Source organism: Cetorhinus maximus, chromosome 10, assembly GCF_964194155.1.
Source record: "Cetorhinus maximus chromosome 10, sCetMax3.hap1.1, whole genome shotgun sequence".
NCBI lineage: Eukaryota > Metazoa > Chordata > Chondrichthyes > Lamniformes > Cetorhinidae > Cetorhinus > Cetorhinus maximus.
The window spans coordinates 90,852,150-90,866,425 of record NC_135888.1 but is presented as its reverse complement, the minus strand read 5'-3'; the positions used below and the strand labels follow the sequence as shown (position 1 = coordinate 90,866,425).

Below are 14,276 nucleotides of genomic sequence, written 5' to 3'. Positions count from 1 at the left end.
TAAGCTATTAATGCAGCACACTGATATTGGGTGACTTCTGCTTGTGTTGCAATGGAAGCTTGTTTCATCCACAAATCATCCTACTTTCACTCTGCAAAGGATCTGCTCCAAGTTCTGCAGAAAGCCCTGTGCCATGTTAGTGCCGGACTCTTCCATGCTCCTTGTCATTTACCGGAGGCTTTCTGACAGGCCTGCCAATGCATCATGCATTTCATTGTGCCTACCCATAAGGCTTCCTCCTTGGTTGGTTGCCCCATCAAAATCCTCATCACTGTTATCTCTTGTCCTGCTGCAGGCCACTTGTGTTCAGTGTGTCACAGTGTGTAGATTCCACCCCTAAACTATTCTCTAAAGTATTGGAAATGTCCATGTTTGAGCTGGTGCCTGCCAGCATGAGAACATGTGATAGTGTTTCTTCATCACTGTCTTCCATCTCTCTCTCTCTCTGGCTGGCCAGGTTGCAGTTCTTGAGTATCTGAAGGGAGAAACACAAAAGGGTAGGATCATGGTGAGTTTAGTGAGGAATAGCAAGAGGTGGACGCTTTAGACAACATCCTACTTCCACCTCAAATGTCTTGTAAATCAAGAGATTTGAAGTGGCAGTAGGATGTGAGAAAGAGGATTAGCTATGAACATAGTTTGATTGGTTTCAACCTGACCAGAGCCTTAGCCATTTCTGCTCCATTGATATGATAACCATTGTCTCCACTATGAGGGTAAAGACAAGCAGCCTATCCCCTTCTGGTGCCTCTGGTTGTGTGTCATCTTGCCCTGTAAGAGAGAAGGAAGAATGTCAGAGAGTGTGGTGCAATCTGTGTGATGCAGCTGTGCTGGTTGAATAACTGGCAGTGTGCAAGCTGCGAGATGTAGCGCTCTGAGAAATATGGTGGTGGGGTTTGCAGTAATGCTAAGAATGGAGGAGCGTTGAGGAGCAGCAGTGAGTTGTGGTTGGTAGGTAAGTGATGATATTATGGTGCATTGAGCAGTATGTGAGGTTAGTGGTGCAGTTGGTGTAATAAGACATTCACTGACCTTTAACCACTTGTATAATGTGATTTAAGCTTAAGAAGCACTGCATCCAGGTCCGTGGGGCTAGACATCAGGCATTGACCTGCATGGCTTTTGGTTGACCTTGCAAAGTTTGTGAAGAAACTCTTACAAAATTGCAGAGAGTGTGTCTTGCCATTCTTGTGTTTTTCCAGTTGACAATCAGTTGTAGGATGACATCAGCATTCGCTCAGTCAAAATGCATTTTCCCTTTGAGGTGCAGGCTGAATTTAGGTGTTGCAAGCTAGCTTGAACTCGTGCTTGCCACTTAGCATTTTGCGCCCCTTGCTCGGGTGTGCAGCCCACTTAGCGCTGGCTGCTTCCTGTATTTATTTACGTTTGTGTACTGCCCGCATTGGAAGCAATGCGTTTGGGTTAGTTATGCATTGCAAACCCTGCTCCTGTTTTCGGGAATTGTTGAATTTTGTGTCCTAAGTGTTTCAAAGGTGACATTCCAGCGGTGGTTGGTTTGGAAATTGCTGACAGGGGAATTTGTGATTTTGTTTTTTAAATTAGTCTGGATGAATATCCCCCTAAAAATCTTGATTTTTGATTGTTGGGTATCTTGCTGGTATTTTGGATTCTGTTGTGATTGTGATGTTTTGGATCCTTTCAGCTAAAGATTTCTCCAGGAACGATTAGATATTTTAAATATTAGTATGCTGGCAAAGCTTAATGGTAGTACTCTCGCCTCTGAGTAAACAGCTTATGGATTCAAGCTCTATTATAGTGATAGGAACAGATAATTTTGTCTGACATTTCAGCTCAGTACTGAAGGAGTACTGCATTGTTGGAGGCGCTGGGCGGGATGCCGCAATCTTCCGGTCCCGCTGCAAGTCAGTGGACTTCTCGCTGGGGTGCCGCCTTGCCCCCAGCGGGTCCCGCTCGCAATGGGGCCGGAAAATCCTGGCCGCTGTCTTTCTGTTGAGACATTAACAGAGGCCCCCGTCTATCCATTCAGATGGTCTTACTGTTATCATTACTGAAAGAACAGGAGGCCAGATTTCCAAATTTATCCCTCAACCCAACACAACTAGAACAGATTAACTGATCAATTATCTTGATTGCTGTGTTTGGGACCTGACTGCTGAGTTTGCTTACGTAAGTGACTGCACTTCAAAAATTAATTCATTGGTTACAAAGCACTTTAGGAAACCTGAAGGATGTGATGAGCCATTTCTAGGTACAATTGTTTTCATTTTTTCCTCAAAAAGTAACTGTTGTAGAGACTTTAATACAACTTTAAGACCCGTTCCATTCATTGGAACTCTAACCCGAGGCAAGTCATGTTAATTTGTGAACTGACATCTTTCATGACAGAATTATAACAACTACAATTCAATTTGAAATGCATTTTATATTCACATCACAGTTATCTCTGGCTCACTATTGCAACCAAGAGCAGAGGAATACTTGGGCTGATTTTAACTATATTTAATAATAGCAGCAAGAACACCACTCCTTTAATGGGGGTTACGTTCCCATGAAATCATGCAAAGGGTGAAATTGCAAATGGCGAACATATTTTGTAATGGGAGTGAATTAGACAGTTTCCAGTCATCCCAAAATTTGACATTTTTAAAGGAAAAGTGGCAATAAAAACTATGTTTTTGAATAAATTCAAAACAATTTTACTGCAGAAATTGTTTGGTAATGCAATAAAATAAGAACAATGTAAAGCATATCAGTTACAGAATAGTACAAATGCGAGTACATTCCTGTACAGTACAGGTACTGTACTTTATTTGAGAGTGGAAATAGAGGGAGCAGGTGATGTGGCTTATGCAGGCATTGATATGGATGAAAAGAACAATGTTATTGTTGACTGCTTCGTCTTTTGTTTTTCAATTTTGTAAAGTTCCCGGTAAGGAGCAATAGCAGTGTCAATCGCTCTACAAAGGTCAATGTTTCTTTCCACACTTGTATTGTGGTCTGTCGCCTGTTTCTTCAAATCTTCAGCTGATCTTATGAGATCCGCCATCCTCTTGGTTGTGAATTGAGCCTTTTTAGGCTCTCCTTCCAGCTCCTGTTTAGTTTCATTTAATTTCATCAGTTCAACCTATTCTTCTGTAGAGAGTTCCTCTTGGTGTGATCAAAGCAATTCATCCACTTCAGCTGTGGTAAAGTCTTCAAATTCCTCCCTTCCAACTGTCAACAATCTTGGCCACTTCAGCATCCACATCGGGGGAAGCCTGTGAAGTCATTCACAGCCTCAGGCCAAACTTTTTTCCAGCAGGCATTTATGGTCGAAGCTCTAATTTCATCCCATGAGTCCTTAATCATGCCTACTGCTATGAGGATGTTGAATTCCTTCCAACAATCGCGGACTGTGGTTGAAGGGTCTGCTTCCAGAAGATGAAGGATGTGGCTGAAACTTTGTCGGGTGTAGTAAGCTTTGAATGAGGCAATGACCCCCTGGCCCATTAGTTGGATAGGTGATGTCGTATTTGGGGGTTAAAAACAAAATGTCAACATCTGGATGGCTCTCGGTGAGAGTGTGTGGATGCCCAGGTGCATTATTGAGGGTTAGAAGGACCTTGAAAGACAGGTTCTTTTTTCCTCAGAATGCTGACCTCTGGCAGAAAGCAATTGGCAAACCAGTCTTCAAATACTGCTGCTGTAACCCAGGCATTGCTGTTAGCCTTCCAAAAGACTAGCAAATGAGATTTATTTTTCCCTTCAAAAGCTCAAGGGTTTTCTGACCTTTGAACCAGCATTGGCTTACGTTTAAAGCCAGCCACATTGGCACATGGTAGAAGTGTCAGCCTGTCCTTTACTGCTTTAAAGCCAGGAGCTGTCGTCTTATTTCAAAATTTGGTCCTGTTTGGCATTTTCTTCAGGAACAGGCCAGTTTTGTCCCCTCTGCCTGGTAGACTCTCATATGTACTCCGGCAGCACCTTGGGAAACTCTCCTGTAGCTGCATGGTCAGCCGATGCAGCCTCCCCCATTAACTTCACGTTATGCAGACTGAAACGCTTTTTAAAGTGATCAAACCATCCAGTGCTGGCTGAGAATCCTTTGGAAGTCGACCCACCTTCATCATCACCGATGGCACCAGCACTACCCTCCTTTACTCCTCCTAATGTGCTGGTACAATTCAAGTGCTTTGTTTCGAATGATTGGACCATTAACTGGGCTCTTCCTTTGATGCTGGTGCTCTATCCACAAGTTGAGTAACTTCCCCATTTCCTCTAAGTGTGGATCTCTCCTGCTCACAAAAGTCAACCAGGCAGTACGGCTACCAGAAACACTAACACTGGCCCTTGTTTTTCCTTCGGACTGTCTAATGTCCGATCATGGGTTCATTGACAGAGTATTTCCTGGCCAACTTGATAGCATTTGCACCATTTTTCAATCTATCTAAGATTGTGACTTTTGTTCAAGTGTCATCACTTTCCTGTGCTGTTTTCTACTTGGCTCTGACTCACTTATTTTCAGTGAAGTGCTGCACTGTTCCTGTACTGCAAAATACTCTTTGGGCATTACTGTATCCTGTAAATCACAGCAAACCATGCGCAGTTAGAGACTGCACATGCGCAGTGCGCACTTGCTACAGGGGAAAGACAACATGGAAGCATTGTTTTTTATGGCCTCTAAATTCAGTCTTTTATTTATTTCGGGACCAACATATGTTTAGGTGATAAGTTTTAAATGTTAAATTGTGGATGGGTGAAAATTTGGGGCTGTGAACTGCAATCACGTGTCCAAACACTTTTGTGCAGGTAAATGGATTTGCAATAAATGGGGTTGCGAACGTTAGGAGTTGACTATCACAAGGCACTTTAGGGGAGCATTATAAAGGAAAATTTGACACTGAGCACATAAGATATATTAGGGCAAATGCTTGGTTAAAGAGATACATTTTAAGGAATGTCTTCAAAGGAGGAAGAGAGGTGAAGAGGTTTAGGGGAGGAAATCCACAGCTTAGGACCTTGGCAGCTCGAGGCACAGCCGCCAATGATGGAGCGATTTAAAATTGGGGATATCAAGTGGCTAGAGCTGGAGGAGTGCAGATATCTGACTTTTGTAGGGCTGGAGAAGATTAGAGCTGTGGAGCGGGGGAGGGTGGTGGCATGGTGATGTGTTGGTGTGTTTGAGGTCTTGGAGGGATTTGAAAATAAGGATGAGAATTTTAAAATCAAGGTGTTGCTTAACCCGGAGCCATTGCAGGTCAGCAAGAACAGGGTTGATCAATGAACAGGAGTTGGTACGATTTAGGACATGAGCACCAGAGTTTTGGATGGCGTCAAGTTTACAAAGGGTAGAGCATGGGATGTTGGCCAGGACTGTATTGGAACAGTCAAGTCTAGTGGTAATACAAGCTGGATGAGAGTTTCTGCAGCTGTTGAGCTGGAGAGCTGAAGTTGAATTGGATGCTGTTACAGAGGGAGAAGCAGGTGGTCTTAGTGATGGTGCAATATGTTTTCGGAAAATCTTCTCGGCCAAATATGACACCATTCACAGAGGGAGAGAGACAAAACTAGCAGACACATTCAAGGAAACTCTTCGAATTAGCCAGTCTATTCCAGCCATGTTTGGTAATATCAAGGATTCTAGAAATGTTATATTTGCAATGTTAAGTAGAATCTAGTTAAGTAGAATTTTCTCAGGCCAGTTTTGGCTCGTTGGTAGCACACTCACCTGTTAGAAGGTTGTGGGCTCAAGCTCCACTCCAGAGACTTCAGCACATAATCTAGGCTCACACTATAATGCAGTACTGAAAAACTCATAGTTGTTGGTTTATGGATAAGGTATTAAGCCAAGGTCCCTGCAGATGGACTTAAAGATTCAATGGAACTATTCGTCCCTAGTGCTTTTGTGACACACATATTTAAAAGTTTTGAGATATGGACAAATTGGGATTTGGTTTGTGTGAAATGCAGGTGTTTAACAGTTTGTCTATGAGCGATTTGTAACAGGTCATTGTTTATGATTGGCGTGGCCAATTTCCTTGATAGTTTTTACAACTGTGTTGTGATATCAATTTCCCTCAGACTATCAAGAAAATGAGCATTGATTTAAATTCATAACAGTATTCTAGATTTATTTTATTAGCTAATCCAACATTCTGTGGCATATCAGTTAAATATCCCGTATTTTTTAAGATACTCATCCAAGAATCAAATGGTTGTGGGTTCAAGGCCTATTTGAGGAACGAATAAGTCCTCACTCATTTGTTTGGGTAAAATATTTAAGTTCCCTTCTACCAACCCTGATGTGAGAAAGGTTCCATGGTCATATGTCAGGGCATTGCATTATGTTGTTGCATCCTTTATATTGTGTAATTTTCTAATGAACTTTCGTAAAGCACGTATTTCAACGCACTTTTTATTTTGCTTCCCTTCTCAGAGTTCTTCGTTCCTCAGGAGGTGGTGATGAGAAGGTACAGTGGATAACTACTTTTTACATAGTGTTAATATTGTGCAGATTTATGTTAAAAATAACAAACTAAGCTAGAGTGTGCCAAGTACCTTTTTTAACTGCAGGTTCAATGTAACTCTCACTTTGGTAACATTGTCAACAAAAACTTCTGTTTATGTCATATGAAAACTAACTTCCTTTTTCACTGAAAATGAATTATAATATTACCATGTGGTGAGATTATATTACCTCAATTATTAACTCGATTCATTTCTATCTTTTCTGTTGGGAGTGCTGGCTGTATATCACAGCAGCAATCTGCCAATACCAAAGGGTGCAGAGTTCAGCCTTGTTTAACCATGCATGATTGTGTACCTATTAAGATGAAGTAAATCAAATTGCTTGGTATTGTAATTACTGACTTAGTAATGAGATTGCCATTTTGTGAAGCGGAATAAAACTATGGAAACCACATAATCTGTTATGATTGATAATACTGTACCTGGTTAACTAGCATTCATAATACTCGTATGTTTTGCTCATCATTAGTTTTGCTCTGTATAGTTATATTTCTTTCCCACTTTATTCAGATTGTAAATATGAAGCTTGGAGAAAATTACGAATTTGTGCTGGTGGAGCAAACTGCACCAATTTTTCCTGATTATTTCTTCTAAATATTTATTTCTTCTAAATATTTCTAAATATTTACTATATTTGCTTGCAGCCATTTTCATCACTGACTAATTGTTTAAAAATTCAGTACTCCTGCCTTTTCTGAGAGTGTTCTTTTCTGCATTCTTCCATAAAATATACACCCAAATCTTACTGTGCAGCTGTACAACCTTTTTTGGTAAATCTTTTTAATTAAAAAGTTCAGATTATATTAAGGTTCAGTTCAGTGAAAATCAACTTGTGCAGTTTAAACTTCAGTGCAGATTTTGTGCCTAGCTCAGTTAAATGAAAGGACTTGAGGTTGCACTATGTATAAATCTGAATTCAATTTTTGGGGGCAAGTGGGTGGGGGTGGTGGCAAGGGGTTGAAGGGAGAAACAAAATTGAAGTCCAGCTACTTCTGCATTCAGTTTATTTGTCTGAAAACTTATTTTAATTGTTTACATACCAAAATAAGGAGTGATTCTTTATGACAGATCAAGCTCTCAAAGTGCTAATTTACATTTCTGCATCTCCAAAGACTGAAATATTGCCATGAACTATTTAGGGACGACAAAAAAAGCACACATTGTGAACACACGGATAGATCCTTTCATTTCTTCCCTCCTCTTTCTTACACCTACCTATCAGAAACCAAGCAGAGTGCAGTTAAAATGGAATGGGGTTTAACTCCCTTCCCATTCTGAACTGTGGACTGCAGTATTAAATTGCAGGTGGCAAGGACACCTGCCCCGAACCTAATTCTTATTAAGCTGGCTGGACTCCCTTTAAATATTCAGATTGGGCTATGTTGATGTCATCAGGACCTGAACTGCCATGTTAACTGAGGCCTGAGCAAGGGCAGGGTCTAAAGTGATGGTTTCCCCATCAGGAACAGGAGGACCACCCAGCATTGCAAGATTTTACCATTTTTAAAAAAGTTTCCCTGAGGAGCCGTGGGGAGCAGAAGAGCTCATCTAGGCACTACAGGGAGACCTTGGCCTCCCCCTTCTTTGGGCTAGGAATCATTCTTGCGGGTCCCTGGCAGCAGCCTACTCCCACATAATGTTACAGCTAAGTAGCCGATTTCCACTCCATTTCTGGTTCTTTTGATCAGAAGTTGGCAAACAGCATTTTAATGAGACCTGACCATTTAAATGGGCCAGACCTGCTTGCTGCCACTCCTGCATAGGCACTCTGCTTTCTTTGCTGTGTTCCTGACCCGGAGTTAAAATTGAGGCCAATGTTTTTTTTATTTCTGAAGGGCTTGCGTAATTGTTAGCATGTTCTGTAAGTATTGTCGGTTAAATAATTTCTTGTGTTGAAATTTTGTACTTGGGGAAATAGCTCTTCCAACTTGGGCTGGCTTGGAATCACATTAAGTGAGAAATTGTTTGGCCCTTTAACAATCTCATTGTTGCCATATGATCTTCTTGCATATGGTCTGCGGTTGCTTATGTTATTGGGCACAGTAAGCAGAGGCATGCCTAAAATTGGTATGGTTTATAGTGATGCCTCAGGATAATAACACATTTGGCTACAAACCTTATCCAATGACTGTATATGTGTTGCTACAAAGTATGAGGGCTGGGAACTGCTGTGTGTCAGGACGTAACACATGCCAAAGCCATCTAAATCACTTAAAAATCTGCCTTGGACATAGCAACCAATCATTTCCCATTCTCATGCTCCTTAGAAGAAACTCCAGGGCCTAGATTTAGTCTCCCAGAGTCGGGGAAATTTCCCAGCTTGCTGCACCTGCCTCAGGAAAAAGTGCCCCAAATAATGCGACCTTGGTCCTGAGGGAGTGGTGGGTGGAGGGGCAGTGCATGCTGGAGTCAGGCCCGCTACTACCAGAAACAGTGTGGGGGCAGCCTCAGGGATGCTTAGTGCCAAGGTGGCTAGGCCTGCCACTGTTATCTGAGACTTTGACCCATTTATGTGGTTGAATAATAGGCCTTCTAGCCCTCATCCCTCACATCCCATGCGCTCCCCATGCCCCATCCATGGCAACCCCATGACCCCACCCAACTCCTAGGCCCTCCATGACAACCCATGCTCCTCCACACACCTCTAATGGCCCCTCATACCCCTCCATGCCACCCTATTCCACCATTCATCCCCATAGCCCCTATACCAACTTAGTGCTGAAACATGCCAACCCAAGCTTCCTCACCCACCATTCTTTGCCCTTATATCCTTCATACCAACTCAACCAGTATCCACCATGTGCAGGCCTCAAGACCCATGCTGAGATGAAATAAAATGAAGTTCTAAGTACCCATTACAGACTTCACTATGTATAAAAAAAACTCTTATTGATAAAAGCCCATTCAATACATTTAATCCCCTTAAATATTTAATAAGGGACCTGGTAGCTTAGTTGAAAAAAACTGAAAGTTAACATAGTCCCAGAGGACCATAGGCTGCTCTCCCATCAGAAAGAGTTGTCGTGGTGAGTTTAACCTGAGGCTCACCACACCTCAGGCAAGGGGCGAGGCTGAGAAAACACAGCTGGTATGGGATTTGAACACGGGCTGTTGGCGTCACTCAGTATTACAAACCAGCCAACTGAGCTAACAGACCCCCAATATGGTTCAGATCAGCACCTGCCTCCTTGCCCTGCCCCTGAGAAAGAAAGGCAATGACAAATCACCACTGACAAAAACTGTCAAGATAAACAGCTCAGGGTGAAATATGAGCAGACCAAGGGCCTGCCTTTGGGCTGAGCACTCACACAAAGGAAGGAGGAAGTATTGAATCCTTATAAAAACAAACATATGTATTCATAGCCCCACATCAAAGGCAGCTAATTCCTGAATAATGTCTTAGAGCTGTCAATCAAACTGGCCTTCCAGCCCCCCAACAATGATAATGATACGTTGTGGAAGTGGTCAAGTAGTAATAATACCTCAATGTTAGCCATTAGGGTTATGTCAATGAAAACAGCTATTGAAACTGAAAGCACTATTTTTCTTTCAACTCCAAGGCACCGTAAGTTGTTTTTTTTTTCCCCCAAAACTTAAAGTGCAGGGGATTTAAATAACTTGACAGCTCCACAGATCTTATCCATCTTTAATGAGCATTCAAGCCTACTCTTAAAAATCCTAATGCACACAGTGTGGGAAATGGACCTCGAACCAGTGAAAATGGGGTCTGTTTGAACTGTTTGAGTTCAAATGGCCCTACTGGGTTCAGGTTTCCCCATGTGTGAATCACATCCTGCCCCTTTTTCTCCTACCAGCAAAAATAGGATCCGTCAGAAATGGGGACGTGAGTTCCGGGTCCAGGGTCCTGGTGCCATTTTGAATAAAGCACGGAGTCTCCATGACTGAGAAAATCTGGGTTTATGTTAAGTTGCAGGGCAATCATTTCGACAATCACCAGAGGGATGTTCTGCTATGTCATGTACTTAGCTGATTTAAACATCAAAGTTAAGTATTCTTGTAACGAGGGATACCCTGTCAGCTGGTGACAGGAATGGGATCTTAGCAAATGGAATGGAAACTAGTGCAATTAGGTGAAAGATATATTAGTTGACGGCACTGAAGATTGAGACAGGAATATAATAATGAAAGGATAGGCAATTAGCATCTGACTAATGACCTTAGCAGTTGGTAAAGTATATTTTCAGTCACTTATTGCTTGTCTAAAATATCTCTTGCTGCTGACTGTTTCCTCCTTAGTGTGCCTGTTGTTGATGCCTCATTGTATGGCAAGTTGTGGGGCATGCATTATGTTGGCCATGCTGTATTGTACTTAGCTTCAGATGCTCAGACAGACCAATGCTGTAGCATTCCTATGGTACATTTTGTGCTGACTCTGATGCCGACGCCTCTGCACCTCACTTATCTGTGCATGGCAGGTGTACATGTACTCACTAGGTTTATGTGCCAGATAGGTATTATGAGCCAGTGTCTTGGCTTATTTGGAGAGAACCTTCTTTAAGGTTCTGAAAATGGGCTCATGGTGGATTATCTTGAATAAAGGCATGATAGATGTCTTCCCCTCTGTCCAAATAACATATAACAGTATTTTCTATTAGAACCCCAGGAGTTAAAACAGGTTAAAGCAAAATACCGCGGATGCTGGAAATCTGAAACAAAAACAGAAACAGCTGGAAAAACTCAGCAGGTCTGACAGCATCTGCGGAGAGGAACACCATTAACGTTTCGAGTACGAATGACTCTTCTTCAGAACTGCTGAGTTTTTCCAGCTGTTTGTGTTTGAGTTAAAACAGGTCTTTGGCAGTAGCACAAAATGGATGGTAAAAAAATTGGCAGCCCATATTACACTCTTGCTAATTTTATTTTCCATGGTAAGGAAAATGGGGTCGGATGTAAGATGTACTGCCAGTAAGTTATTCACCATTTTGCATTACCGCTGAAAATTAATTACAACTGCTATTTATTCTCATTTGTACATGACAGACAAAAACTAGCTAAGTTTCATGCCAGAAACTGTCAAGTTAGTTTTTTTTAAAGACTTTGTGAAAAAAGACTTGGGCAATGAAATACTTTTTAATTATGCTTTACTCATTCTAAAACTAAGTGATACGATGAAATCCTCATCCATGTCTTTTTATCTCTAAGCTTGACCATTCAATGCTCTCTTTGGCCAGCTTCCCAGTTTCCACTCTATATAAACCTGAGCTCATCTAAAACTCTGTTGCCCTTATCCTAATTTTCACCAAGTTCTGTTCACCCATCACCCCCGTTTTCATTAATTTACATTGTATCCTGGTTAAAAAACACCTCTCTTGTTTTAATTCTCATCCTTTGTTTTCAAATCCCTCCAGGAACCCATCACTCCCTACCTCTAACTTCCTCTAGCCCAACAATCCTCTGAGACCCCTGTGCTTAGAATTTAACTCCTGAATTATGTTAGTACCTTCATTTTGATGGGAATGTATTTCAGCCGTGTCAACTTTTTTTCCCAGAGGTTTATTTATGCAAAATTGTTCATATTAAGGTAGTGTTGGAGTGCATTATCTAGCTGTGAAACTAATCAAGTCAGTTTATTTGCCAGACAGAAATGGAGGTTTACTGCAGTGCTGGTAATGACACTCTTATGATATTTCTAAGATGGCATCGCCAACTTAAAAAAAAAAGTTTGTTTATATTTCTTTAGCACACTAAAATATGTTGCAACCTTCTTTGAATGTTCATACTGTCACTGATATCCAGTAGTATATTTGAATTTCTATAGGTGTCGCCTCCATATTTTAACTTCTCTCAGTTTTCTTTCCTGGCTGTTGCTCATTCATGATTTTGAAGGAGAGTATGGCTCACTAGATACTTCAGGCTGTTTTTCATATATGAGCCAGTTTTTCATGCATAAACCAGTACAATAGAGAATGGGGATAAGTATAGGTTGAGTCTAAGGTCAACAAAATCTTCTATCAGACTGGCTAGAGAGTGTGGTGGATATACGTAGTAATGATAACAAGGCTTTGTTAGCTATGTTAAGAAAGTTTTTGATTGTACAGAACTGCAGGCAGATTTCAGTAGCGTTCCAACGTTATAGTTGAGGTTTTAAATGGTTACTATGTATCAGTCTTTGCCACCTGATAATGCTGAGTTTACATAGAAGTCATGCTAAAATTGTGCTTGCATAATTAGCAAATTGGTCTGCTGGCATCTACCCTATTCACACTAGGGAATTAGGATTTGTAACTTTTTGTCTCTATTTTATTTTGCATCTTAGCCGGTATGCCTACTTATGCATTCACCTACCTGAAATTTCCACCCTCGCCCCCCCTCCCCTTCAGTGTAATGGATTGGCCAATTCTACTGGCAAGGATTCAAGTGGGAAACTCTTAACTTAATGTCTTAATTGTTGTGCAATTGTATAACAGTTGCCTTAACATTCTTAATGTATTGCAACTAAACAAGCTTATTATGGGGAAACTATTCTCCAGGGATAAGTGAGAATATTATGCAAGGACCAAGTGCAAATTATTATAATATATTATAAAGTAATAATTTACCTTTGACCATCAATGTTTGTGCTGCTTAGATTTCTAATTTGGCAATTCAGTGTTTTGTATTGTTATGTAATTACAATCTTAAATAATGATAACTATAGATACGTTAATGGTGCTTGAGTTTTGCCATTGGATGACTGTATAACTGCATGTTGCTTGTGGTGTTTTTTGAGTTTTTGTGTGTTTCTTTGCTCAGGATTTTATGTTTGCTGCAACTTCCATTCCGAAGTACTCGTTTGACTCCAGCATGCCATTGAATAAGACAGCGAGACCTTTTGGTGTTACAACTACGGAAAGTTCAAATTCAGGGACACCAATAAAGTCAGTGAGCTACAAACCTGTATCCCTATATACTCCACCCTCTGCTTTGCCTAGCATCACACCTGCATCCCAGACACAACTACAATATGGTACAGCCCCAGAAAAGCACAGCTCAACTGCATCCACACTGCAGCATCCAAATGGGTATGTCAAAACATGCTTTCGAACCTCTCAACAAAATGTAGTCCAAATAAACAGAAGTTGCAAAATTGCTGCACTGGAGGGGAAGATCCACTGCTAAATTATGATTTACTGTGTGATTTATTTTTAAAAAAAAATCAATTTCTAGGAAATGATAATATCTGCTCATGCATTTTAAAGCTAGATGGGCAGATTCCTTTAGGCCAAGTTATGTGCATTGTTTCTCCTGGCTGAAATATTAAGTACAACCAACTGGAATTAAAAAGCACAATGATTTAGCAAAAGATTTTCCTCTCTCAAATGAGCACTGCCTTTATGAAAGTGTCCGGAAAAGTTTGATTTGTTGCACTCATTGTATTAATATAAATTACATCAAAATGCCTTCTGCATGTTGCATGGCTGTACAAACTACTCTAGTTTCCCAAACAAAGGAAACAACTTTTCAAACATTTTAAAAAGCTGTGACCTTATGAACAAAATGTTTCACTGTTCACTGCCTTGTGAATGTAACTTAAACAATTTGCTTTTGCCTTATTTCACATTCATTCACCAAAATATTTTGGAATTGTTTAATTAACCAGCTGTGCTGGTAACATTTGCATTTCAAAATGATACAGAAGTCTTGTATCTGATTAAGTTATTTACCTTGGGTAAGTATGTGTAGTGCTTTAAAATATTTCTGCACAAAATGAATGATGCTTGTTTTCTAAATTATATTTTGTACTTAATTAAGTTCAAGATGTTCTGGGTTTCTGACATGTCCTAGTT

The 14,276-nt window shown here is 40.8% G+C and overlaps 1 protein-coding gene across 3 annotated transcripts in view; it reads left to right on the top strand.

Annotated features, from left to right (window-relative positions):
• The window catches only part of pdlim7 (PDZ and LIM domain 7), a 143,675-nt gene that overhangs the window by 67,631 nt on the left and 61,768 nt on the right, over window positions 1-14,276 (top strand). For 2 of the 3 annotated variants that reach the window (XM_078550776.1, XM_078550779.1), the window contains exons 3-4: window positions 6,398-6,431; window positions 13,243-13,511. In XM_078550776.1, coding sequence (XP_078406902.1) covers window positions 6,398-6,431; window positions 13,243-13,511 — 303 coding nt within the window. The remainder of the gene's footprint in view (window positions 1-6,397; window positions 6,432-13,242; window positions 13,512-14,276) is intronic. The other variant, XM_078550777.1, reaches the window with a different exon arrangement.